The sequence below is a fragment of the Oryza glaberrima genome, chromosome 2, assembly GCF_000147395.1.
Source record: "Oryza glaberrima chromosome 2, OglaRS2, whole genome shotgun sequence".
Lineage (NCBI taxonomy): Eukaryota > Viridiplantae > Streptophyta > Magnoliopsida > Poales > Poaceae > Oryza > Oryza glaberrima.
Window position 1 is genome coordinate 23872014 of NC_068327.1, and position 26542 is coordinate 23898555.

Below are 26542 nucleotides of genomic sequence, written 5' to 3' on the forward strand. Positions count from 1 at the left end.
ATCTTTCTTGTTGTTCGATTTGCAATGAAGAGGCAGGATTGTGTGGGTGGGTATTGCAAAGTAAGAATACGTGCCATTCTGTTTATCAATAGCTCGGTCACAAATATGTGTTGTTTTTCTGATGAAAATAATAACAGAACACATGTAATTAATCTACAAACATCTAAGCATATATGTATTGAAAATCGCTGTCTCTGAATACCGAAGCACTGCAGGTGGTACCTTGATCCATCATACGTCCTAGTCATTCTTGCAAGCTGAAACTGCCAAAGTACTTACTGTATACTGCTAGAGATAGTACTCCGTTTTTTTAATATATATCATTGTTGACTTTTTAAAATACATTTGATCATTCGTCTTATTAAAAAATATAGTAATTATCATTTATTTTATTATGACTTGATTTATCTTTAAATGTTTTTTAAGCATGATTTATTTTATATATATATATTTTTGTGTGAAAAAATTGAATAAGACAAATGGTAAAATGTTTGATAAAAAGCCAATGGTGTCATATATTAAAGAAACGGATGTAGTATCATAGTGCTACCAGAGTACAAATTTGCAACGGATGTCTAGAAAAAGTGTCCTAATGCATCAATATTCAGCCCAAAAAGGGCTTATGATGTTAGGGGCAACCTACTCCAAACTTTTTACTCGGATCTTTAAGTGTTGAGAAATGTTTGGAATACAATTGTTTGTTCCATGATACACTATTCTGAATTCTCTCAAAGAATGTGCAGTTGCATACTTACATGAGGGAAGCTGAACAAGTGAACAACACATTCATACAACTTCAAATGAAGAAAACATTTGGAACGAAGCAAAACTGCCACTAGAGGCGGACCCAGGCCCCTAACACCCTAGGTCATGGCCTGGGGCTGGTGTCAAAAGCCCATGGGCCATAACAAATTTTCATTGTATATGGATTAGCTTACTGTTAGAGCACCACAGGTCGCCCCAAGCCTTAGCTATAGGCTAGGTCCATGTTGTTGTAACCTTGCTCAAGAACCTGCCACAACGTCAGAGTTGTATGTGTTCTCAACAAGACAAAGCTTTTGCCTTAATGTTGCATTGGGTTATAGCAATCCTGTTAGATATAGATCAAATGGCAAATGTTACACTCGAATATAGAATATATAATTGGGAAGTTGAACAATGCTTAGCATCGGGTGCCCGACACACGCATGGAAGTATCGGACGCAACGCCATTGCATGCAAGGACTGCGCTCTTAGCCTCTCACTCTCACCGTTCGTCCCTCCCTCTCTCCCCATGTGCCCCTCTCTCTATATACGCCCTCTACACATGAATGCACAAAATCGACTAGTAGTATCTATTAAGTTGTAAAACAATATTTTTTACTAATATATTTATCAAATCTACGATTTAATTGCACCATTTATTCGTTGCAATTAAATTTTGATAACAATATTTCGTATAGTTGCATTCTGATAAAAACAATGTACATGTTTCACACCATTAAAAATAGATGTTTCATGCGTGAGAAACAAATGTTTCAAACTTTTTTTTCAGTATGTATTTTTTAATTCGTTGCACGATGTATTATTAGGATGTTTCAATAAATATGTTCTAATGTTCCACTAGTTAATGTGTAAATGTTGCACGTGGTGTTCTTGGTGTGTTTCACTCAGTATCTTACGATGTTAGTAGTTACAACTATTTTTCTTGTATGGTATAAAAATGTTTCAATTAGGAATATAATCATATATTTGATAAAAATAATCATTTGAGATTTTGTTTTGAAAATTTACTTGTATGGAGTATAACAATGTAGGAGTAATTAGATAGTATATATAATAAATAGTTTAGTAGAAAAATCAATTTAAAATTTATTTATGTTGCATGTCCTCCTTCTTGCATGCATGGAGTAGACCATTTATTCATAAGAGAAACAAAGAGATAGACACATAGACAGGAAAGATGCATAATTTTTGTATCGAGTAGTAGTACTAGTCTACTGCATTTAGGGTAGCAGTGTGCCACACATTTTCGCCGAACCTCGCTTGCCACCAAGGCCAGGAACGGTATTAGCTACATGCTCTACAGTGGAGGTCACTCATGGTGTGTCCCCCCCACTCTCTCTCTATTTCTCTCTCTATCCCCCTTTACTTTTCACTCTGCTTTTCATCACATCGCTTTTTCTATCGCGTAGGAAACGAGGCGGCGGCACGGAGCGTTCCCGGCGATGGACTCGGATCCAAGCGGAGCTACGGTGGACGGCAGGGCTACATCTCTCCTCCCATTGGCGGGCGCGAGCGGGAGACGGCGCTGACGGGGGCGCGGCGGGAGCTCGGTGGAGTGGATCTGGCGGTGTGGCCCTCTCCGTCGAGCTGCCGCTGCTGTGGTCCTTGGTGGCGCGGAATGGCGACAACAGTGAGGTTAAGTTGCCGCCGCCACCACCATCTCCCTTTCCTCCCTAGGCCGCTGCCACCACCATCTTTCTTCTCCTCGCTTGGCTGTCGCCGCCGCTATCTTCCTTCTCCTCGCTTAGCCGCCGCCGCCACCCCGTTGAGCTCACCAGATCCAGCCTCGGGTTCGCCGGATCTAGCAAGCTGCACCGCTTAGGGGATGACGCAGCTGGTCGGGGCGGCGGCCTCGCTGGCGACCGCCGCCGCTTCGCACGGGATGTGGGGGCATCGCATGGGGCTACGGCCTCTCCCAACGCGCCGCTCCACCCTCGCTGCAAGTTATGACGAAGAACAGTGACTTAGTTTGGCTCCGCGGACTTCGGTTGGGAACGCCACGCACATATATGGGAAGGAATATCTGACGTGGATGGTTGGGGCAGAATGCCACCTAAGTGCACTGTGAACGCCCTTAATAGATGGGGTGGGGAGAGACAAAGGGCTCCCGAGCCTAACGCGTAGTCTTTTCGGGAGAAGCTACAAACTTCAAAAAGGAAAAAAAACACTATGAGTCCCATTGGTTACCCTAACAAACCAAAGCAAAAGTTGAAATTTATTTTTGTCAAACTTGATTTTGAAGTTGATTGTAAGATATTTTCAATGTAGTTTATTTTTCAGTATTGATTTTTAAGTCACAAACATATATATAAAAACCTTACCTATAAATTAATTATTATTTATTAATAAATTGTTTTGGCTTATTAAGAAATACTATACATACAACAGAATGAGAACTTCTTTTTTTTACTTATAAATGTTACTACGGCTACACTTAATCTAAGCCTCACATCAATACCATAGTGCCTGTGAACCTCGAATATTAACGATTCATTCGTACAAAAATCCTACAAAATTTCTGTTAAGCAGTGGTCATTATGGACAGATCCTTTTTTTTTTTTGTCCACACGAAAATTCTATGAAGTTCAGACGTTTAATTGTCCTTGATCATCAAAGTTATATCGACCGTCCATTCTCCGATGTACTCATCCTGGCCGTCCACCGCTACGAGCCTTCTCCCCCTCGTACGCATACGCGAAACGCCCCCCCACCGCCGCCGCCGCCGCCGTATTCCTCCTCCGCTCCTCCCTTCTCAAGCAAACCACCGGACCTCCCTCGTCTCCGCATCCGGTACACCCCTCGCTGCTCGGGTGTGCCCCTCGCGTTGCCCTGTACGCCGGCGAGGCGCTATCTCCACCTCATCGTGCTGATTTTCCCTTCTGTGGGTGTGCAGGAATCATCAGAAAGGAGGAGGAGGATATGCCGCTGGGACTGATACTGAGCTCGCTCGGAAGGTCGATGCGGCGTAAGCGGCTGTCCTCGCTCGGCATCCTCTCCTCCAAGAGGGCGCCTCGGGATTACTACAAGGGGAAGAACTGCAAGCCCACCGGGTTCCACACCCGCAAAGGTAATGCCTTGCGGGACGCTCTGTGATCTGATTCTAGTCGTCTGTATTGCTCAAGCATGCTCTCTTTGTGTATAATCGCATATAAGATTGCGACCAGGTTTTGCTTAGCTGAGAAATTTTGTGATTTCGAACCGGATAGTTTAATTAAACCGAACGTTGATGGAGAATGAAATGGTGACAGTTGCTAGTCACCACACTATTTGCCCAACCGGAAATCTGGAAGAACCTAGGAAGGGATGTTCTTTATGTGAATCGTTTTGTTCCAGGATTTATCTGAGTCAACCGTGCAAGTAATTGTCCGCTTACTGTAATTTGGGAGGTGCTTTCAATAATGTCAAATATCGCTTCAATAAAAGGTGTGAGTAACCAAAGTTTAATAAGACATTAAAGATCTAGTGAGTAGCAAATAACATTTCAATTCAACAGGTCCATTTCAACTGGTGGTTCAGCCAAGCAGAAATTTCTCATGGACACACTGAAAAATGCTCTATCTATCATAGTTACATAATGGTATTTTAATTTGTATGGTACTACCTCCGTCCCATATTACTTGTCTTTTTGAGTTTTTGTTTGTCAATGTTTGATCATTCGTCTTATTCAAAAAATTTTGGAATTATTATTTATTTTGTTTATCATTTGCTTTATTATCAAAAGTACTTTACATATGACTTATCTTTTTTTATATTTGCACTAATTTTTCAAATAAAACGAATGGCCAAACGTTGCAAATAAAAAGTCAAAAACGTCACCTATTATGGGACGGAGAGAGTATATAATCATCCTACAGAACATAGTAAATCTTGGTGCTATCATGGCTGCAGCTGTACTGTGGCTACGCTGCAGCCATGGCAGGGTGCAAAGCACTATTGCATTGGCTTGCAGCCGCAGCCCATGCAACCGCAGCAAAGAGATCCGAACAGCCTGTTTGTTAGTCTGCCAGAAAGAAAAATATTGAAGAGCAGAGTCTGGTGGTATTCAGTTCACCTTGAAAATATGTAGGCAGTATTCAACAAAGAAGCCCAAACATATCTGTATGCAAGTACAGTTTTACCAGTGCTAGATGATTATGGGTAACAAATTACAGGATAACGCAAAGACTTATCCATCAGTGGATATTTGCTCTTAGCTATAACTTAGCCTTGACCTTTCTATGCGATTCTTGTTTGGAGCACGGACATGTTTAAATTTTAGTTATCATTGATTAGTTTGATTGTTATGTGCAAGGGACGGATACTTCTCCATTGTATTCCTGATTTACTTGATACTTGATTCAAATGACATTTGTACTAACTATTATATGATCATTCAACTGATTGTCGTTATCTATGTCCATCCCTTTTCTTTCATGAGTAAAACAACCTACTTGCTTAGTCTAATTTTCGAAATATTGATTAATTCTGCAGGTGGATATGTTATGGTGGATGAGAAGTTGCCAAGATTTGTGGTCCCTGACTTGACTGATTTCAAGGTAATTAGCATACTGCCACGGTTTAGAGTCCACTGCTTCTCTGGTTAATTCCAGTCTGAACTTGCTGAGCAAACTTTTAAAAGTAACTTAATGGCACCTAACAAACAGAAAATATAGCTAATATAACATAATCAAAGCTCTCAGTTCTGTTTGAGGTCCTTCTTAAGAAATATGATGGAAATAACTGGCCATGTCCAAATTTTATCTGAAAAGATGATGACTTCATTTCTTGGGCAATGAGTTGAATGCTCCATAATCCATTACTGTTGAAACGTTTAACTCAGGCAAGACAGATAAATTGATCATGAATGGTATAACATGGAATTCTTCTTTATGTGGTATGAGTGACCAAGGAATCATCTTGTTCCTGTTTTTTTTTTCCTTTTCAATTATGGTTGTGTGTATAGTAATAAATTTCCTGTATAAATGACTGCAGTTGAAGCCGTACGTGTCACAATGTGCCAGGGACATCACAGCGTCATCGGCATCCTCCACTTCAGCAGAGACTAGTGAAAACAAGAAGTGATCTTATGGATGCTCTAGGCATTGTTTGTGTTTTGCAAGAACGCAGAGCATCTTTGCAGTTATGCTTTTCTTATGGTGAAAACAAGAACTGATCTTAGTGCATGTAGCTTCATCGTCTGCTGCATGTTGACTATTATTTAGCTACATCTTTTTTGTAAGAGAACTTGATAGGCAGCATATATTATCTGAATTGTCTGTTACATGTTAGCTGTTTCTCTGGCTCTAATAAACGTCCATGTCTGGAGGCATATGCATGAGGTGATGCCACTGGTTGCAAATTTGCTGTGATATAAAAGTGAGATTTGATCATTTGATCCTGATCACGCACGACCTATCCACTCGCAAACCACTGAAAACAAAGCTGATTATCTTGTGCTGTCCAGTTAAACTGGAACTGAATTTCTTTCCTCAAGGCACAGACTACCAAACATGTTCACTCTTGGTTGTGTGAAGTTTGATCAACTGCAGGCATATATACAGACTACCATAGAAAGTCATAGGTATGTCTGGCAAACTTGCCCAAAATCATGCTAGCTCCAAAACTTTGGCACCTATTTGTAAGGTTGCCAAAATTTTGCAAGCACATGTTTGTTCGTTCATTGTGCATTTTTCTTGCAAATCGTAGGCGAAATATAGTTAGACAGAACTACAAAATTATCCAACACAGGCTATTAACATCGAATTTCCAGCCCATGAACTCACTCCCAGGTCCACTACTCTCTCCGGCCCATTAGGGTTTGCTCCGCGAGCATCTGACAACGCCCGAGCCTATAAAATGCGTCCACCCCCCTCCACCGAAGGATACCATCGCCGCCGCAGAAGCCTTCAGTGTTCGATCCTTCGTTTCTCTTTTCGTTTTTGCTCGTCTCGTCTGTGTTCGATTCGTTTGTTTTTGGATTTGTGGTGAATCTGGTGATTGTGTTCGTGCTTCGTCATCTGGTCATTGGGAGGATTAGTCTCTAATCGGTTCCCAATCGACTCGTTCCCTTGAAGCAAAATCGCCCTGTTGTATCCTGAGCTCGCCTTCCAATCGTGCCCTCGGATGCGTCTCGCCGCAGGGCACTCGGCGGCTGTTACATACATCCGAACACCCCTCGAAACAATAGTCGCCATAAAATCAATTTTTTGTTGTTGTTCTTTATGTAGATCTTCGTTACAATTTGATTCGATCTGTTGGTCGCTAGCAACGGTGATGAGTCCTACAGACCTGTAATGACTCCTGCGGAGATGATCGCATGGTCAAAGAACATCTAAGGGACTGAGTTGTCGCTCATGATCAACCAATAGGATTTTTAGCTTCGGTTCGATTTACTTGTTTGCGTCGTCGATTTTTGCCAGTTTGTGTCTCGGCTTCTCTCAGATCTAATCGTGCCTTCGGATGAATTTGTGGTTCGTGGGCAATGGTGAGATGCGAAGCAAAAGCAATGTGTTCCTCTCGCTATCCGGCGCGGAATTTGTTGATGCGATTGGACGTCGAGGAACTACATCTACACTCGCTTTTTTAGTACTACTATTTGAAGTATTCTTCTAAAATTGTCTTGAACAAAAACATGCCAACAGAAAATATTCATCTTATTTGACAAGTGCTTCTAAAATTGTCTTAGAACAAAAACATGCGTACAGAAAATATTGATCTTAACGAATGAACCGCGGAAACTGCACGTTCCTGGAATGGAGAATTGGAGATGGCCTCCGAAAAAGCTTCTCGTTTTTCAAAAAATAAATGTAAATCATTAATTCTACTAGTGAATGCCCCGTGATGCTGCGGGATTAACAAATTGATTAACATGATAGGAGGTACAATCTCAAGAGAAATAAAAGAAACAAATAACAAATAGCTTTCTTGGGGAAATCCTTTTTAGCAGCCCTATCTGAATTTGGAGATAATTTAGTTAGCATACTCTTTTTATATAGATTGATGGGCTGGATACATGTGTGATGTGTGTGTGGAGATGTGTGATGTGTGTGTGGAGATGGGTCAATGTGTTCATGTGGGCTATATTTGGCATTGAGGAAGCGTTCATATGAGCTAGAGGTGAAGAGACTCACTTGGGTTGGGCTCTATCCTACATTCCATCCAACCTCTGAAAAACAGGAGGTTTAAGCTTTTGGAAGAAGGGATTCGTCAGTCGGTAGGAAAAGTACTAAAATTGTCTGGGCCGCTGTGGGCCTCATGCCTGGCTCTCTTTACCGGGCCTCGGCCTCTATATGGGCCTGACAGGTAGACGTTTGCTCATCTCATTCGTCGCGGCCCCTCGCCTCTGTATATGGGCCTAACAGGTAGACACGTTCGCTCATCTCATTCGTCGCGGCCCCTCGCCTCTGAATATGGGCCTAATAGGTACTCCGTAGACACGTTCGCTCATCTGATCTCGCCGGTTCTCTGTAAAGTCAAATGCTGTGCCTAAAGAAAAGAAAAACCAGGCACGGCGACTATCTGTTTTGCCGTTTGTTTGAAGTTTGAACAGCTAATAAACTACTACTCCCTCCGTCCTAATATAAATGATTTTAAGTTTTTGTTTGTACTATTTGACCACTTGTCTTATTCAAAAAATTTGTGTAAATATAAAAACAAAAAGTTATGCTTGAAGTACTTTGAATAATAAAGTAAGTCAAAAAAATAAATAATAATTTTAAAATTTTTTGAACAAGACGAGTGGTGAAACAATAAGTAAAAACTTAAAATCTCTTTTATTATGGGATGGAAGAAGTACTACGTAGTACTCACCTTTCTTCGCCGTATAATCGAAAAACTAAAATACTAGTATCGCCTTTCGCCGTATATTTCGCCTCACATTTGAACGACTAAAAACCAGTTTTGGCATCCTGGTTTCGTAGCTGCGTCAGTGCTGGCGCCTGCCATTCCTCAAGGCAAGCCCCTTCAACAAAGCAACGATTCTTCCAAATATCCAATTCAAAGTTGGTCTTTTTTAAAAGAACCCAAATAGGCAAACACGGTACTGGCCATAAAAGATCCCCCTTGCGTTCGAAATCGTGGCTAGCTTGACGTGCTTGCGTTCGACTCTGCCGCGGAAACGCAGATAAAAATAAGTAAATAAATCACCCAGCCTCCTTCTGCCCGGCCATAAAACGGAGGTCGGGCATCATGGGGATGGCACAGTCGTCTTCGTCTTCCTCGCGCCCCTCCGACTCCGAGCAGCTAGAGGAGCCCAGCAAGCCGGTCATGGCGCTCGACAAGGCCAAGGAGATCGTCGCCTCCTCCCCCGTCGTCGTCTTCAGGTCTCTCTCACACCTTTTCCTTTTTTTATTCACTCGCGTGTATGATGTAGCAGCAAGGATGATAAACCTCTGCTGAATTTGTGCTTAAATTTCGTGATAATCACTAAGCTGATAGCACATGAAAAAGGTCAATACCAAAGATGTTCCTTTTGCTATAAATTTATTTTGCTGAACTTTCTGGAGCTAAATAGTGACCATATTCATGCAAGTTACCAGCCAATGCATACCAATTAGTTGGTGTAGCAATGTTACCAATGTATCACGTCGTTGTCTGCTGATGATGGAATCGAAATATTTTGTTTGTAAGGAATACACAGGTATAATGTGGAACGAGTTGATTTGATATGCGCTCAACTTTTAAGTAGCTTCTGAAAGAAATGAGAAATAATTGTTACCTTTTGTCTGTATACAACCATATTACATCATGCAAATTAAAACCAATCAAGCAATCATATAAAACAGAGTTTAACATGATTATCTCCCTACTTCTGCAAAATTGTGACCTATGCTGTCCTAAACTCCAATTTTGATCTTTCTTCGTGTCATTCCTCTTCCTGGACTGGCCATAGCAAGACTTATTGCCCTTTCTGCGCCCGAGTGAAGCGATTGCTGGCAGAGCTGGCAGCAAGTTACAAGGCTGTTGAATTGGATGTGGAAAGTGAGTGGATTATTTTTTTTCTGTTATTTTCTTTCTTCTGGTTATTTTTATTGTACATACTAACATATGCTAAATTTCGTCTTCTTTGCTCTCCAATCTATATACAACATATTACTCCGCCGTGCTGCATCTATTTTAGATATCATTGGATTTATTGTAGTTGAGTTTAGAGCAAAACTGGTTGCAATAATGAGTTTAATCAAATTGAAATGCTGAAAATGGCTGTAAACTTCACTCTTTTGAAAGAAACCGGCCGGTTATTTAAAGAGAAGAAAAAAAAAGAGAAATGCATTTGCAAAATTCTGACAAATAGTGCATAAAAGAGAACTAAACAACCGAACAGAGAAGAAACTACAGGGACCCACTTATAGCTCTGATACATCAACACTCAGTAGGGAGGACTAGATCGACGTTAAAACAGTGTAGAAAAAAGATCATATATTATTACATGAGTCAATTTTAGAATGTCCTGGCTATTCTTTAGTTCATACATTGTAATTTATCATTGAACTAATTCGTCCTCATAATACGAAGGTGATGGGTCTGAGCTGCAGTCAGCTCTTGCCGATTGGACTGGACAGAGAACTGTTCCTTGTGTCTTCATTAAAGGGAAACATATTGGTGGCTGTGACGGTGAGTTCCTTGTTCTTAATTTGTCGTGAAGTTGTGATACTAATGTCATCGGACCAACAACATTTTCATGCATTTTTATCGCTGTTTAACTTTTTCTGAACAAGAAAACCGCTAGAACAAGGGCCACTTAGGCCAGAGTTTTTCTACACTATTTTAACGTCGATCTTCATTGATGTCTTTCAAACAGATACCATGGCGATGCACAAAGGAGGGAACTTGGTCCCTCTGCTGACGGAGGCAGGAGCAATCGCCACTCCTTCCCTGTAGATAAATACCTTTGCCAAAACGTGTTTGTGGTGTGTCAATGTCATAGAATAAAGGCGAATATATATGGGGACTTCCACTGTCAGAACAACTTAGTGCTGATAGTAGTAGCTTTGGGTGACTTTCAAGCCTGTATGCAGCACTACTCTAGCTAATAACTCATTTTGTATGATTTCATTGGTAGCAATAAATATGATTAGTGCGTCCTGTGAATGAGATTGATGATATCGGCACTCCAAGCTCCTGCTACTGGCTGCCAGCCTGCCTCCAGATTTTTGAGATCGAGATGTTGTTGTGTCACTGATGCCAACCATCCACTCTTCTCGGTGGAAGAAATACAGCCAGTGAACTGGAGGAATTGGAAACATCCTTCGTCAAAATGATTGTTTTGCCTGGCCATAGTTCAGAGCTGCAATCAAAAATCTTGGTTGTGTTTACCACTCTGCTGAATTACTGAATCACAGCGCTGGTAACAGATCAGTAAACAAACGACAGGGCTGTTAGCGCGGCTAAACCCATTTTTGCAGCATCGCTGATTTGCTGCCGGAAGCCACCACGTACTCCGCCAGTGGCAAACAAGAAAAGCAAAGCTACAGAAAAAGCGCTAGGCCGGCGCCACGAGCCGCCACCACAAGTCCACGACCAGTCGCTCTCCGGATCGGCATAGTGGCAATGGCATCCCAAGTTGCCAACACGGGGAAAAAAAAAACACCCCCCCATCCAGCTGCTGCTCTCTACCGGCCACTCGTCTCGTCCGGTAGCTCAAAATCTTTTACTCATCAGCCCAGCCACCACCGTATCGCCATGCTGCCCATCAAGGTTTGTACTACGTGAAAACGTGAGAGCCGTGTTTCCCTCTGGATTTTTCTCCGCCTTGGCACGTCCCCAGTGGCCTGGCGCGGCCTTCGTCGTGATCCGGAACGGAGGGCGGGGACGCGGCCACCGTGGACGCCGCCGCACGTACGTGGGCGTGGCGCTCCCACTCCCACGGCACAACCACCTCCCTCCGCCTCTCGCGTCGTCGTTTCCACAGTACCACTACAGTAGCGCGTCTCCCTGGCGTTCGTTCGCTGGCCCCCAGCTCGCGCGCGTGGCGGCCCCCGTATCGCACGGCCACGGCCCCACCACGCCCGCCGCCCCTAATCCCATCCGCGATTAAGATATTTCCGTGCCAGGTAGGCGTAGATATTTTCTCACCGAAATCACACGCCGCCAGGCCGGGCCCATCTGGCTTAACCGCGCCCGACTCTCCCCCTCCATCCAACCTGGCCCTCCCAACCACGGGGCCGCGGCTCGCGGCTCGTCCCGTCCCGTGACGAATCCATTGACACCGGCACACGCACACGCACACCCGCACCGCGCGACGCGAGTACGCGACACAAACCGCTCGCGACGAGCCGTTTCGTTTATTTTTACACCGCCCCGGCGCGGCGTGACGAGGCCTTTTCTTCTTTCTTTCTTCTTCGATCTCTCGCCGAGCCGAGCCGAGCCGAGCCGCGTGCCCCACCGAGAGAGGAAAGCAAAAGGTAGGGGGAGGAAAATATCCTGTGCCAGTAGAGCGGACACCAACGCCGCCACCACCACCGCCGCCGCCCCCTGAATAGATTAGGCGCGGATAATGGTGCGGGCCGGACCGCGACGCGCGGCGGAGGAGGACGCCGCCGGCGTCGGCGGCGGGTGGCGGCGGTAGCACACTGCTTAGCCTCTGGGGGCGATACTACTGGCGACGGCACGGGATATGGAGGAGGAGGCGCCGCCCGCAGATCCAACAATCGCTTCGTCCTCCTGCGTCGTCTAGTCTAGGCGCCGGCAGCTGCTGCTGGCTGCTGTGCTGTTCGTGCTGATTCGGACGCGTCGGCAGCTGGTGACAAGTGGCTAGGGGGGGAATCCGTGCGGGTCAGGGTATGGTGGGCGCCGGCGAGGGGGATCGCGTTGGCGGCGGGGCGGCGGTAGGGGGAGGGCAGCAGTTCGTGGACCGGAGCAAGGTGAGGATTCTGCTCTGCGACAGCGACCCAAGTAGCTCACGGGAGGTGCTCCGCCTCCTCTGCAACTGCTCATACCAAGGTCAGTTCAGCTTTGTCTGCTTAGTATTTGGTTTGCTCTTATAATTAAGGATTAAGATTGCTTTAGTAGATGAATTAGCAGTTCTATCACACCTTCTCGCATGGAATGATACGTCTTTGTTTTTGTTTCAGTGACTTGCGCCAAGTCTCCGAGGCAGGTGATCAACGTGCTCAACTGCGAGGCGGGGGAGATCGACATCATCTTGGCCGAGGTCGATCTGCCCGTCTCCAAGTGCTTCAAGATGCTCAAATACATCGCCAGGAACAAGGAATTGCGCCACATCCCCATCATAAGTAAGCTGTCCTCCTATTCCTCTGATGCCCATGCTCGTAGGGTTGTTGTAGTGACCATCCTCATCTTTGATGCGAATTATGCAGTGATGTCCAACAGAGACGAGGTCTCTGTTGTTGTCAAGTGCTTGCGTCTCGGGGCAGCCGAGTACCTGGTCAAGCCACTGCGCATGAACGAGCTGCTGAACCTCTGGACCCATGTGTGGCGGCGAAGGCGGATGGTAAAGGGGACTATGTTGATTCATCTTCAAATTCTGTGTTGAAAAGCATGCTCTAAGCTGAGATGGCTGTGGCGTTGCTGTAGCGTGTATGAGTTGATCTTAAGTTGAATGTTGGTGTTGGCAGCTTGGTTTGTCGGAGAAAAACTTCTTCAATGACAATTTCGAGTTGGCGTTATCGGAACCTAGTGACGCCAATACCAACAGCACCACTCTTCTCTCGGATGACACAGATGATAAGCCAAAAGAAAACATTAATCAAGAAACAAGCACCTCGAATCAACATGAATATGAGGTAACCAATCAAGTACTAGTTATCCTTTTATATTTTGCTGTCCAACATACTACTTCTCTATTTAGTATCTTTCTACCTTTGTGTTCTGTTTTGATGCTAGAGCATGCCTTTTTGCCTCATATGTTCAATTGATGATGATAAGATGCTGAATTGTTTGCATCAGTCTACTTGTTAAATGCCCTTGCATTTCTTGATATGTTTGCAGTCTAATCCTTCTGATGCTGAGCCTAAACAAAAAGGCACACGAGAGGGTTTACCAGTCTCTACTGAAGGCGGCGACCAAGCTTGTAAGTATCTTGAGCCTTAAACCATTTCCTTTAACTGATTTAGCAGATCCCCCAATTGAAGAATAGTTTCTAAGGTTTATGCCTTTGCTTTTATGCCAGCATCTCCCGGAGTAATGTTTTCACGTCCAATAAAGACTAACTTAAGGGTTGCTGAGTCTTCTGCTTTTCTAGCTTATGTTAAGTCAAGCACCCCAACTACCAGCTCATTTGACAGAGAACTACAAAAAGGTGGAAATCGGTTAGACTCTTCGGATCACAGGGGTAATTTCTCTAGTACAACTGACAGAAGTGATCGCACTGGCACTGATGTAAATATTCGGGATAAAGAAGCCTTTGAGATGCCAGTGCAATACCCTGTGGTATGCTTTTCTTCCTCTAACTTGCATCTGGAGCAAAGCAATGAAGGCCAAAATGATGCTTCAGGAACTCCTCCTGTATATCATTTTCCCTTTTATTACCCAGGGATGATGGACCACGGTATGACACATCCTCCAGTGCAAAATTTCCAAGGGAACATAAACAACGCTCAAGTGCATACACCACAAACGTTGCTCCCTCAGTATAATGTTTATCCCCAATGTCATGGTGTATCTATGATGCCACCATTTCAGTATAATCCTGCTGGTATGAGCATTCAATCAAATCAACTGCCAACACAAAATATGTGGCCACAGGCATCAAGCACACCAATGCCCGAGGAAACATGTAGTCGGTCTGAACGGAGAGCTGCAGCACTTGCCAAATTCAGGCTGAAAAGGAAGGAACGTTGTTTTGACAAGAAGGTGAGGTACGTGAATAGGAAGAAACTTGCTGAAACAAGGCCGAGGGTGCGAGGGCAATTTGTTAGACAGGCAAACTATACAGATATAACCAGCACTGGAGATGATATCTCAGAAGATGAAGATGATGATCCATCCTCCAGGGAGGTAGAGATGGTTTCTTCTCCAGAGTAGTTTGAAAGGTTTTCCTATATGTAAAATAGAGTGCAGATGATTACTGCTCACTTTGCAACTCATTAGATGTAGGCAATACATTTCTTCTGCTTTTAACTAGGCAATACATCCACTCGCTCACACACAATACATCCTTTTTGTCCCCCAAGGAACTTGTGGCATATCCATCACTGTTACTATGGACGTTTTGGAGAAAATCATCTTTGAAGGTGAGATGTAATTATGCTAGTTAGTGATGCATAGGCCACTCTAGATCGTAACCATCTTGTTTCAGAATCTTATAGGACTTTACTCAGTGCTCCTTAGACACGTTTTTACTTCCATTTTCTCGATGTTGGAGGCTGTCCATGTTTGAACATCGTGTTCTACCACAGAAGTCGATTTTGGAGGTTGTACATGTTTGAACTTTGTGTTCTATCACAGAAGTTTGCGAGCACCATTGAAAACAAGGATACTAGCGACCTGACCTACCGTACTGTTCTGAGTAGTGCCAATATTTCTAGGAAATTGTCCCTTTCTAGGGACAATTTCGTTTTTGCCCCCACTTTCATCTTCAATATTGATTTTGCCCCTATCAAAAACTTTACTGCTAATCCATGTATATTCGTGACAAATGTCGACTATATATTTTGTAGCTGTACTTTGTCATGTTCATCTATTGTATCTCTGCGGTCTTCTCTTCTAAATTGTCTGCACACACACAGATAATACCACAGTTTCTGATCTAGGAAGCAGACTGATCATCATCATAATTTTCATGATGAATGCAAACTTCAGTTCCATTCGCACATCCATGAATGCAATTTGCGAAATCTCAGTTCCAGTTCCATGAATTGCAAAGTAATGTGGGTTCAAGCACGGTAATGAATAAATGCTCATTGAAAAGGAATCAGACGAGGTCATTTCATAAAATGGGATAGTTGATGGATCATGGATGAGAAAGGAAAGGTCCATCAGCAGGGAGAGTTCCTCAGTGTCAGTGAAACGTTCTGTGGTTATGCGGATTTGTGCTGGCCCGACAGTCCGTCACCGTGTGCTCCAGCTCTGGTATCAACAGTCCATTGCTCCGCCAGCTCGATCCCTCACCGGCGATAGCATCTGCTACAATCATTACCGAAGCCAAGAGCGACGCCGCCACCACCGGCATCACTGATTAGCCGTTGGACACAATGGCCGCGTAAGCCATGCGAGCTATCAGAATGCCTTATCCGACATATAGCCATCATTTAAAATTATGACCAGTACTATACATGAAAGCAAAGTAGCAACTCACGAGTGTTCAGTTATTGCTCAGTTGAATAAAATGGCAGTTATTGCTTCCTTGCTTTATCAGCTAACCATCATATGATTTCCTAATAGCACAAAGGTGACAATATACTAGTAACAGTCTAGATTCATATTTTTTAGATTATAATCATGCCAACAGTTCAGAACATGCGAAGACACCTGAATGACTTTCATGATCATACTAATATGGTCGAGAGGAAGTACGATTCGTAGATAGCATCGCGATACATCAGATCATTTGAGTGATACAGGTAAATAGCGAGGTAGGCAAGACTGATTCTCTTCGAGGGATCCATGGAACATGGTGGTCCGAGGTTTCTCCTTCAGTACTTTGGTGCTGGCTTTTGGGTTGGCAGCAACCCGAATCTCTTCTTCAACAGGTATCTCTGGCGTGAGTACTTGTCATCTGGAGAGAAGCGAGCTGCAACACAAGCACAACCTCAGAGATCTTTTTTCCCTCAAAAATACATGTAGAACATTTAGAACACTTGATGAAACTAAACAAGGAACGCAATCACTAGATTGGCTTATGTGAACAAAGAGCTATGACCTCTTTAAGCTCAATCTTTTAAGGCCGTGTTTAGTTCATTGCCATTTTTTTTTTGACGTATACAGACACACATTTGAAGTATTAAACGTAGACTAATAACAAAACAAATTACAGATTCCGCCTGTAAACTGCGAGACAAATCTTTTGAGCCTAATTAATCCGTCATTAGCACATGTGGGTTATCGTAGCACTTATGGCTAATCATGACGTAATTAGGCTCAAAAGATTCGTCTCGCGATTTACAGTTGGAGTGTGCAATTAGTTTTTCTTTTTGTCCACATTTGATGCTCCATACATGTGTCTAAACATTTGATATGAGGGAAAAGTTGAAAGTGAATAGATTCCAAATTTTTTCTTCAAACTTTCAACTTTTCCATCACATCAAACTTTCCTACACACACAAACTTCCAACTTTTCCATCACATTGTTCCAATTTCTTCAAACTTCCAATTTTGGCGTGGAACTAAACACAGCCTAAGTCAAGAACAATAAAAAAAACTGTTCTACTTAGTAAAAAATGTCCGTACATCATCTGAGAATCAGTTCCAAAAACCCAAAATACTAGTATAAGGCACACCAGCAGATTCAAAACTCTGGTTAGGCAATGCCTTCGTGCTCAGCAAAATTCCCAGCAGACCAGCACTAATTAGCCAGTCCTATTCTAAGCACCCTTTGATAGCTCAAGGTATGCATGACAAAAAGAGACTATAAAATCTCAACAAAAAGTATACCACCTTTCATGCTTCAAACTGTTTGCGGGTTTATAGTTAGGCCAACAATGAGATTGACATACAAACCGAATGTTAAGTTCTTATTTACACTAAAACAAACAGCACATAGATTGGTTTATGACCCAAGAGCAGATAAAGAAATCAGAGGAAGTGACCGTACCTGGGTGAGCAGACTGCGTGGGAACACCGAGAGGAGATTCCTTCTGCAACGCAACGAGGAGACACACCTCTCAGGCATGGACTAACATCGCAAACCATACAGTAATAATCACTAATCAAACAAGTAAGCGCAAGGGGAAAGCCTATACGAACCTTGGTGGTGTACACCTTGTCCCCCTTCTCGTTGATGTAGTACTGGAGATACATCTTCGATCGACGCAGCTGCAGGACAAAACCGTGAGAAATTCGTCGAAACAGGGGTGAGATTTACTTCTGAGACCACCACGCGGCTACGACTATGCCGGAAAGATCAGAAGAAGAGAAGTATGGGACCAACCGGCGGCGGCGGCGGTGGCGGTGGCGGTGGCGAACGAGCGGCGGCAGCCGGGCGGAGGAAGGAGCGGAGGGCGCGCGCGCGGGGAGAAGGGTTTTGTGGCGGCTGCGTTGTGAGGGATTGGGGGGAAGGCACAAACCCTAAAGAAGAGGTAAGTTAGCCGGCTTTGCTCCGTTTTTCTAAGTTGGCGGTTTGGCTGGGTTGGGCTGGTTGCGGGCGTCGGCGTGGAGGCGGTGTTGATGGGCTTGAAACCAGTGTTCGGCCTGCTCACACATGGGCTTGGCCCGAAATATGGTTATTGGAAGGAGGTTCAGCGATTAATCGGAACTACACGAAAATTTAATGTTTGTAAATATTTTATATATTTCATAATTTAGTATATCATTCTTTTGTGATTTAAATGTACGACTACATAAATCGAATTTGTTTTTGTTTTTCAATTGAACAATCATAATTTGATATTAACTTAACATATAGCTGATCCCGACACTCGTAGTTATACACCAAATAGTGCAGGTTTGGTTCATACCGTTTAAGTAAAGCAAGAAAAATATATGTAACAAAATATAAACGATGCTAAACGAGATCTTAGAAATAACTTATAAGCTATCCTATGTACAGACGATTATTAAAGCATCTAAATAAAAAAGGGACAAACAATCGTAGAAATATAATGGAGTTTTGACATTCATACATGATAATCGTAGCCCGCATCACGTTAATGAAATATAATGGAGTATGTATGTACGACCAACTAAATGATCATATAGCTCACTCTACTTACTCCCTCTATTTAAAAAACAAACCAACAAGCCTAGTACAAAATGTGAATATGTGATACATCATGGTATTATGAATCTGTATCCAGTACTAAATTTGTTTTTTATGAGATGGAGAGTGTATGTATCACTATAAACATATTTGTCACTTGTGTGCTATATATGCATTTGACAATGTATATCATATGCTCATAGCACATAACTATATAGAGAAATTTTATAATAGTTAAGAAAGTACATGTAATACCAATATTTTACACTAAAAATTTGATATATCAAGATGTCTAGTATATGGAGATATCAAGTTTCACACTAAAAAAAATATGGTACCTCATACCTTATTATATTAAGGATAGTAAAATTACCCAACTTCATAACAAAGCAATGGGAACATATCAAGTACTACCTCAGCACATTCTCCAGCACATGTCTGATAACTATTTTTCTAACCACAAGCTTATAAAAAACAAAAAAAAAAGACTCTGTAAAAATATTATTTATGACAAATCTATTAATGTCATTTTTATCACATTAAATCTTAGCGCTTGTACATATATAGTAGTGATTTAAGATTCAAGATTCGAATGTATGCATTTTGAAACGTCATTTATTTGAGAACGGAGGAAGTAAAAATATGGTCACGAAATTAACATGCAAACTGATGTGCGATAAAAAAAACAGCACTACCAAGTGCATATTGTCGTTTTTGTTCTTTTTTAATGATTAGATTCTTATTAGTGGAGAGTGCAAACGGTGCACTTGAAGTTTCTTCTATTCAGTTGTCTCTAGGAAAAGAAAGTTCTTCCATTCAGTTTGTCCATATGAAAAAGAAGCTCATCTCCCTATATTCTCACTACTTTTCTGCTTTAATATATATTGATAAGGCAAACACCCCTAAAGTAGAGTAGTATAATTAATTTTGCCGCAGAGTATATAAGTTTAAATGCACATGGTATATAGAGTGCTAGTGATCTTACAGGCCCGAAAGCATATATATGCACCAGAAGAATGCACATATCCTATCTTTTGCTAATTGTTCTAGCCCGTCTGATCATCGGAATAATAAACACTAATGATTTGTTTGTATAGAGATAATCAATAGATATCTAGGTGACCATATCTTGGTGCAGTGTGTCTTCGCACCACAAGTTTAGCACAAGTTGCTGTTCAACCGGGCCAGGTTAGCCTCCCTATCACCCTGTCAAGAGGCTATCACCCTGTCAACAGGCTCTGCTTCCAGTTTGGTGGGAGTCTTCTTGCTAGCAACTGTAGGATTACACAATAAAGGGGTTCAACTCCCTCGTCCTCCTTGGCACCTGTGGCTAGAAAAAATGCTCATGTCTTCGAGGGGATTATTTCCACGACGGAGATGGTGGTTGATCGCATCGTGCAATAAGAGAAGCTTTGGGTTGCGGTGTTGCCCAATCCCTAGGAGATCTTCTTGGCGCTTAGTAACTTACTCTTTCTCCTTTTTCTCCTTTCCTCGTTGTTCTCAGGAGTTCGATTATTTTTCCCTAGTTAATTTAGTGTGCCCTCCCTCTCCCATGTAACCTCCATGATATGTGTCGGTAGACAGTGGCGGACCCAGGATTTGAACCCAGGGTAGGCCTAGCCAAAAAAAATTCGAATGCAATACAATATGATTCGATATATAATGTGGTAAACGATACAGTATATAACTCTAAATGGTTCAATACAAGTAGAAAATAACAAATAAGTTTGAATCTTACCTAAATCAAAATGTAAATTTTTTTTTGCAAGAAGTTCACAAGCATTTTTTTTGCTTCATGCTTTTGAAAAAGCAACGCAATGTTCGACTTCTCCATGCCTCAATCTCCTGGACTCCTAACAGCCATGAACCATCAAAAAATGCAAAATTGTTATATAAAGGGGTAGTACACTAGTGCTGCCTGTTGGTCTACTACTAGAACTCTAGTCTCTAGATTCTAGAAGGGGGAGAGGGACTGTGGAATTGCACCCGGAGTCCGGAGAGGCTGGTGAGGCGAAGAGCCGGAGATGGAGTGGCGCCGGCCGCCGTCCGGCCTGGGCGGCTGCCGACTGGGCGCTGCTGCGCTAGTCGCTGGCAGCGTCGCTGCGTCGGCCGTCGGGCCCGGGCGAGGCGGGAGTCGGGAGCGGGACGCCGGGATGACGGGAGTAGGACTGTGGCTTGCGGGAGGCCACCGGGCGACGGCCGGAAGGCGCAGCGGGACGGAGAGAGGACGTGGCCGTGCGGGCGCCGGCGCGGCGCCGCCGCCACGGCTGGGCGCGTGCGCCTGGCAGGACCGCGGGAGCCGGCCAGCCGGGAGGAGTAGTGGGGGCGGGAGCACCGGAGTCGCGCCGGCGGCCGACCTGCCGGCTCGCGTCGCGGGAGCGCTGTCGCCGTGACGCCGTCGAGTGGGAGGGGAGAGAGCGCACGCCGCGCACGGGGGGAGACGGCCAACCTGAAGAGGAGTTAGGGTTTTCTTTGTTTGATGGGCCAGGCTTTTTTCATGGGCAAAAAAATGAATACCTAGGGGTCTCTAGGCTAAATTCTAGGGTAGTCCTGGGTCTACCTGGACTACCCCTTGGGCCCGCCCCTGTTGGTAGATCATAGTCGTAAAATCTCTCTCTTTCCCACTAATATATTGGTGTGTAAGTCTTTTACCCGTTTTAAAAAAGAAGATTTTAATTTAAGGACCGCTCATTGGAACACCATGCTGCTTTAGTGCTTTTCCTTCACTTCTCCTCGTACATAGGTGATTTCTAAAAAAATGAAAATGTACGCGAGTTAGGAGATAACCTTTATTTCCCCCGAGGAGGTCGCCTCCCGTTTGTTGTTGTACATGTCAACCATGCAAAATAGTAATAATTTTAATATCATATATCAATATGTGATATATTACTTTACTGACATACAAGTTTAAATTCAACATATACAAGTTAAAAAAATGTGATTGTAAATAGTACACGCACTAGAGTTTAATTTGTTCCTTTTATTTAAACTTGTATGTTTGTAGAATCATATCACATATTTATCTATGCTCTCATTTTTTTAAGAAATATAACTATTTAAATGGCAAGAAAAGATATGAGGGATGTCCTCTTAAATAAAGAAAAAAAAATAAAAGTACTTATCCCACTTACTTAGGCAAAATCAAGGGGATGGACCGGTGGTTAGGAGGGTACTGATGGAGGCCGCTATGATAGATAGATGAATTAATAGTGGAAATTACGTTGGTTTAAATTGGAAGTGCATCTAGGTCCTCTGAGAGGATTTTGACTAATTGATGTCAAAAATGATTAATGGATTGGTGTATTTAACAAATAAGTAGACATTAGTTTTATTCAAGAAATTCATTGACGAATGGTGACCCTTATTAAAAACAAGAGAAAGAATTTGTAAATGTGTCAAAGCGATTTAAGTTAACTTTAATTTTGATTTTGAATTAGGGTCCAGGTATGCTGTACATGAAGAGGATGCACGAGAATGGTTTAATTGCCACTCAAGTGCTCAAATCGATCGCTTGATCTACAGATGAGAGTCATCTTACGCAACATGAGCACTGGGTTCTAGCTTTATGTTGGTCCCGAAAGTTCTAGTACATATATAGACTAGAAGTTTCGATTGAGTGCTCTTTGTTGCCAAGGACTAGTTGACTATAAGTTCTATTATAGAAACCGAAAGTTTTAAGGTAAGGTTGCTTGGCTTGTTTTGTAGATCCTCATGCGCGCACTGGAAGTTTCGGCCTATACTGATTGTTGCAAATTGAATTTTAGAAAGTGTGTCTATTCACTCCCTCTAGACAACATCAAAGGTACATTCATAAATATAAAAATATATTTTAATTTTGTCTTAGAATCAATGATTACCCCAAACCTCCCCCGCCTTATCCTCTTCCTTGAGACGACCTCCTCCAATCACAAGAGACTAAGACGACCGTCCTCCCTCACCCTCTAGCACCCGCCCCATTCTTCCTCTTCTTAGCAAAATTAACACCGGGAAACTCGATGCCAACGAGCCCCACGATAGGTTTCCCTCTATTGAGCTTGTCCTATTTACCATGTCAATTCTTTGCGCCAACCTCTACCCTTCACCACCTCCTTTAGTCGACAACACCACTACCAAACCCTCGCACCATGCCCTTTCCTGCCGCAATCCACAACTCTGTGCAACTTAACTGGTTGGCACCCATCTTCCCCACCATCCTTTCCCATCCCACCAGTGTCAGCCATCATCCACTTCCGAACCTCCTCCCCCCGTTCCTCGCCCTGAAACCCTGATCCGACGGGGTTTGGGTAGTAGAGTTCATGTCTGTGGCGCTCGTGAACACCCGACAAACGTGGAGTTTGTTGGAATACATTCGCTGCCAACGAGTGCTCGCCCCTTAACAAACCTTGAGAGTAATATCCTATTACCACAAGTACTATAAGAAGGTCCTTACTAGCGTCTGTATGAATGAATTCTCACCATGATGTATAGAATAATTTGCCTGGAAGTACATGGCCTCGAATGGACAACTGTCAAATTTCAAGAGCTCAGATGCACTTTTAACACCTGATTTTCCCCCCTGCAGTCCTCCTATATTCTTTCTCCAAAAGCAAAACAAAGAAAAAAACTCTTCCCTTCCTTTTTCTCCTAGAAAAAGCGCTCTCAAATGAGCCAAACATGCCATCGAGGCAAGCTAGCTACTCAAAGTGGAGTATAGTTGGTGTTGCATCCTTATCCACCAACACTTCGTGTACACAAAATGGCCTCTCGCTCTCACCTGCATAGTCACTACGTGTGACCTCCTCCACACGCACAGGCTGCTGTGTGCTATCAGTTTGGATCGATGCACAAGACCAAAAGGAACATCTACTTGTAGAGTGTGTAGGCTTGTAGCTATAGCTAGCTAGCAATTTAGTAATCGTTAAGCTATAGCTAGTAGAAAGCGAGGCCTTGATCCTGTAGCGGAGGGAAGCTACCCCAGCAGCAGCCGGCGCCGGCGGCGCAGTCGATCATCATGTCGTGCACCACGTCGTCGAGGTTCCACAGGCTGCCCCACGTGGCGGCGCCGCCGTCGAGCTCCTCGCTTGAGCCCTCGCTCGTCGAGGCGGCAGCGCCAGCGCTGGCCGCCACGGCGCCGCACTCGCCGCCGCCGCTGCCGAGGAGGTCGTCGTAGGAATAGGGCGACATGTCTCCCGGGTGGTAGTACAGCAGGTCGTCCATGTCCGGCGCCATCTCCTGCATTATCTGGAGCTCGCCGTCGTGGGTCAGCGAGGTGGCGGCTGGTGGCGCGACCTCCGCAAGGTTGTCGTCCACCACCGCGCTGGTGGCGTCGTCGTCTTGGCCGAGCTGCTGCTGCTGGCCGGTTTGCATCAGCTGGCTCTGCTGCTGCATCTCGCGGCGCTGCTTCAGGAACCGAGCCCTCGCGCGCTCGATGTTCTTGGACGGCTTGCCCTTCTTGAAGTGCGTCCTCCAGTAGTTCTTGATCTCGTTGTCCGTCCTGCCAGGCAGGCTACGCGCGATCGTCGACCACCTACACCGCCACAGAGAATAATGCGATCGATCGAATCAGTTACACATTCATGGCAAAATTAAACGCGATCGAGCTCGATCACGAAAGAATTTGCAAATGGGTTGTTACCTGTTTCCCCACAAGGCATGAAGCTCGAGTATGACGCTCTCCTCCTGTGGCGTGATCTTGCCTCGCTTGAGGTCAGGTCTCAGGTAGTTCACCCAACGAAGCCTGCAGCTCTTGCCACTTCTCTTCAGACCTGCAAAGCACGACATACACAGGCTCAGTACTGTAAGATACATAGCATCAGACAGAATTAGCTGACGTACATATGCAGAAAAAGTAAGATGTACATGACACACCTACCACTCCCATTTGTACTTAACTAAGAAAGTAAAGCTTGGTTAATGCTAATCATCTGAAGCTAACTCTCAGCGTGGGCCAAAAGGATTTCCACGGTTACAGCTAGGAAAAGGTTCTGACGAATTTACACGCGCGTGGATGCAGTTCATACGCGGTTTAATTAATTAATGCATGTGCTAGAGCAAGCACCAAATGCCTATTCTCCGAAAACACGATCGTACCAAATGCCGCAATTGGAATCAAATCATGCAACTTGACAATCATGGGCGACATATGCAACCTTAAACATGTACTAATTGCATGTTTGACTGCCCCAACGTGCAATTTAACAAACCAAATGCAAACTGATGCTACTAGCTATAATTTCTTCCTAAAAGGCTATATATATCGAGCTTCTTGATTTGGGACAACGTGCGAGAGAACATCGAAATGGTCACGAACATGCAAGAACACCACTCAATCAGTAGCTATAGCACCTACCTGTGATCTTGGCGACAGAATTCCACCTCCCTTCGCCGTGCTGCCTCACGTACTCAACCAGCAGCTTGTCTTCCTGCGCTGTCCATGGCCCTTTCCTCCACCCTCCCTCCTCCCTTCCCCAAGCGAACTGCTGCCCTTCCATTGATTTACACAGACAAATCTCTTCGTCTATCTCTTGATCTCTCTCTCTCTTCTTTTGCTTCCTCCCTCCTGAGCTGTCTCCGCTCGCAGTGATGAGCTAGCGAGTGATGAAGCGATCGATGCAACAACCGAGTGAGCTATCGCTGCATATATATCGGCACAGTCGCCTCTCTCACCACGGCCCAGGTCATGTCGCTGTCAGGGGCATCCCACTGCCACTACTGCTTTCGGAGGAGCACGGGATTGCCGGAAATGCCCCCGCGGTGATTCGATCGGTGTCGCGGGTAATTTTGATAAACCTTTTTTCCGCACTTTGTCTCCGCTGATATGATGATGGATTACCGACTTACCGTAGGATTTCCTGCCGAAAGCGCTGCCTCTGCCTAGCTTAGCTGCATGCGTTTTTTTTTGGTGTTGCTTGGAGTAGCCACGACAGGGACAAAACCAACCATGTTTCCTACTTTGTAGCTAGGCAGCTATTTCTCCTGGAGGGCCAGATCGCTACAATTTGCAAAATGATTCTTTTTAATCACACTCAAAAACTCAATCAACCAAGTATGTGATAGTAGTTACAAATTTTTCTTACGGTAGGATGGACCGGGGTACCACACTTTTTAGTACGAACAGAGTATTGCATCTCGGTATTTCTCTAGTCTAGTGTTGATGTATAAATACATACTACACAAATTTAGTAAGAAAAATTTAGTACGTGTAGCAGTGCTCCTACAAAATAAATAAATAATACAATTAAGATGAGGTGCCTCCTCTTTAAGGCCTGAAAATCACTTTTATTTAAGGGTATGAATTTTGAAACTTAAATAACTCTAATTTTTAAGTTTTGCACTTTGAAACTAAATATGGTAAGGTTAATTAGATCCATGTCACTACAAATGTGTTGTTTCCAGTAAATAGGTGTCAAACGGTGCGGCATGTACTACAGGGGTTGTAATGGGTCCTTTCACAATCCTACTCAGGCTGTGTTCGTGAGGTGGACCTCCCTGCATGAAAAACGTGGTGGTTTATTAATGTATCATTAATTAAGTATTAGATAAGAATAACTTGAAAATAAATTAATATATTTTTTTAAAACAACTTTCGTATATTTTTTTTTAAAAAATACACCGTTTAGTAGTTTGAAAAGTGTGCACGTGGAAAACGAGAGAGGTGAGTTGAAAAAAGAAGAAAAGAACTCAATCTCAATATATTTTTGAGTAAAGAAAATATATAGAAATTCTGTCCACTCCACTTCAAATCTAACCCTCAAATTTCGTAGAAAATAATATTAGGCCCATTATCACCCCTAACTGCAACAGTAGGTCCAGTAGGTACTTTAGCTTACTTTTTTTTTAACTTGGCCGATTTACCAAACAAAATTAAAATGAGAACATGCTTGTTAAATCCTATTGTTGAGCTGAGTGTCCATGTGTTGGAAGAGAAGTACAATATGGCATATGTAGACGTGCTAGTACATCGACTTGACAAAGGTTATGGGTGATTTTTTTTTTTGTAAAAGA

At 43.6% G+C, this 26542-nt stretch overlaps 5 protein-coding genes and 2 non-coding genes across 8 annotated transcripts; 5 read left to right on the forward strand and 2 right to left on the reverse strand.

Annotated features, from left to right (window-relative positions):
• The first annotated feature begins 3343 nt into the window (after window positions 1-3343).
• LOC127763174 (uncharacterized) lies at window positions 3344-5934 on the forward strand. Of its 2 annotated transcripts, none has more exons than XM_052287804.1 (4): window positions 3344-3575; window positions 3659-3832; window positions 5236-5300; window positions 5737-5934. In XM_052287804.1, exons 1-4 carry the CDS (start codon window positions 3344-3346, stop codon window positions 5824-5826), a joined length of 561 nt encoding a protein of 186 aa, XP_052143764.1. In that variant the 3' UTR covers window positions 5827-5934. The 2 variants fall into 2 exon arrangements, with proteins under 2 accessions (XP_052143764.1, XP_052143765.1); XM_052287805.1 differs by having other exon boundaries at window positions 3416-3555.
• Window positions 5935-7007: 1073 nt separating this feature from the next.
• On the forward strand, window positions 7008-7093 carry LOC127764876 (small nucleolar RNA SNORD25). The gene has a single exon (XR_008016015.1). It is a non-coding gene; the product is annotated as a small nucleolar RNA SNORD25 (small nucleolar RNA).
• A 78-nt stretch (window positions 7094-7171) lies between these two features.
• Window positions 7172-7314, forward strand: LOC127764861 (small nucleolar RNA snoR136). The gene has a single exon (XR_008016003.1). It is a non-coding gene; the product is annotated as a small nucleolar RNA snoR136 (small nucleolar RNA).
• A 1518-nt stretch (window positions 7315-8832) lies between these two features.
• Window positions 8833-10844, forward strand: LOC127763629 (glutaredoxin-C4, chloroplastic). Its single transcript, XM_052288394.1, has 4 exons — window positions 8833-9065; window positions 9635-9723; window positions 10258-10356; window positions 10544-10844. Exons 1-4 carry the CDS (start codon window positions 8932-8934, stop codon window positions 10621-10623), a joined length of 402 nt encoding a protein of 133 aa, XP_052144354.1. The 5' UTR covers window positions 8833-8931; the 3' UTR covers window positions 10624-10844.
• A 1207-nt stretch (window positions 10845-12051) lies between these two features.
• Window positions 12052-15124, forward strand: LOC127763119 (two-component response regulator-like PRR1). Its single transcript, XM_052287737.1, has 6 exons — window positions 12052-12684; window positions 12816-12977; window positions 13062-13195; window positions 13320-13487; window positions 13693-13774; window positions 13874-15124. Exons 1-6 carry the CDS (start codon window positions 12525-12527, stop codon window positions 14725-14727), a joined length of 1560 nt encoding a protein of 519 aa, XP_052143697.1. The 5' UTR covers window positions 12052-12524; the 3' UTR covers window positions 14728-15124.
• A 978-nt stretch (window positions 15125-16102) lies between these two features.
• LOC127763120 (H/ACA ribonucleoprotein complex subunit 3-like protein) lies at window positions 16103-17884 on the reverse strand. The gene is made up of 4 exons (XM_052287738.1): window positions 17792-17884; window positions 17608-17676; window positions 17456-17498; window positions 16103-16435 (listed from the first exon to the last, which is right to left on the reverse strand). The coding sequence occupies exons 2-4, from the start codon at window positions 17659-17661 to the stop codon at window positions 16338-16340; spliced, it is 195 nt and encodes a 64-aa protein (XP_052143698.1). The 5' UTR covers window positions 17662-17676; window positions 17792-17884; the 3' UTR covers window positions 16103-16337.
• Window positions 17885-22975: 5091 nt separating this feature from the next.
• On the reverse strand, window positions 22976-25134 carry LOC127761720 (transcription factor MYB57-like). The gene is made up of 3 exons (XM_052286049.1): window positions 24888-25134; window positions 24174-24303; window positions 22976-24065 (listed from the first exon to the last, which is right to left on the reverse strand). The coding sequence occupies exons 1-3, from the start codon at window positions 25027-25029 to the stop codon at window positions 23468-23470; spliced, it is 870 nt and encodes a 289-aa protein (XP_052142009.1). The 5' UTR covers window positions 25030-25134; the 3' UTR covers window positions 22976-23467.
• Window positions 25135-26542: the final 1408 nt, after the last annotated feature.

Bases quoted from the DNA above. Each gene is read 5' to 3' on its own strand.
- LOC127763174 (XM_052287804.1), top strand. From the start codon at position 3,344: ATGAAGTTCAGACGTTTAATTGTCCTTGATCATCAAAGTTATATCGAC. The intron at 3,576-3,658 runs GTGTGCCCCTCG...GTGGGTGTGCAG, and splicing joins GTACACCCCTCGCTGCTCGG to GAATCATCAGAAAGGAGGAG. The intron at 5,301-5,736 runs GTAATTAGCATA...AAATGACTGCAG, and splicing joins CTGACTTGACTGATTTCAAG to TTGAAGCCGTACGTGTCACA.
- LOC127761720 (XM_052286049.1), bottom strand. From the start codon at position 25,029: ATGGAAGGGCAGCAGTTCGCTTGGGGAAGGGAGGAGGGAGGGTGGAGG. The intron at 24,304-24,887 runs GTAGGTGCTATA...CGTGCTTTGCAG, and splicing joins TTCTGTCGCCAAGATCACAG to GTCTGAAGAGAAGTGGCAAG. The intron at 24,066-24,173 runs GTAACAACCCAT...GTGGCGGTGTAG, and splicing joins CATGCCTTGTGGGGAAACAG to GTGGTCGACGATCGCGCGTA.
- LOC127763120 (XM_052287738.1), bottom strand. From the start codon at position 17,661: ATGTATCTCCAGTACTACATCAACGAGAAGGGGGACAAGGTGTACACC. The intron at 17,499-17,607 runs GTTCGTATAGGC...GTTGCGTTGCAG, and splicing joins ACAAGGTGTACACCACCAAG to AAGGAATCTCCTCTCGGTGT. The intron at 16,436-17,455 runs GTACGGTCACTT...CTTGTGTTGCAG, and splicing joins CACGCAGTCTGCTCACCCAG to CTCGCTTCTCTCCAGATGAC.
- LOC127763629 (XM_052288394.1), top strand. From the start codon at position 8,932: ATGGGGATGGCACAGTCGTCTTCGTCTTCCTCGCGCCCCTCCGACTCC. The intron at 9,066-9,634 runs GTCTCTCTCACA...GACTGGCCATAG, and splicing joins TCCCCCGTCGTCGTCTTCAG to CAAGACTTATTGCCCTTTCT. The intron at 10,357-10,543 runs GTGAGTTCCTTG...TCTTTCAAACAG, and splicing joins ACATATTGGTGGCTGTGACG to ATACCATGGCGATGCACAAA.
- LOC127763119 (XM_052287737.1), top strand. From the start codon at position 12,525: ATGGTGGGCGCCGGCGAGGGGGATCGCGTTGGCGGCGGGGCGGCGGTA. The intron at 13,196-13,319 runs GTAAAGGGGACT...TGGTGTTGGCAG, and splicing joins TGTGGCGGCGAAGGCGGATG to CTTGGTTTGTCGGAGAAAAA. The intron at 13,775-13,873 runs GTAAGTATCTTG...CTTTTATGCCAG, and splicing joins TGAAGGCGGCGACCAAGCTT to CATCTCCCGGAGTAATGTTT.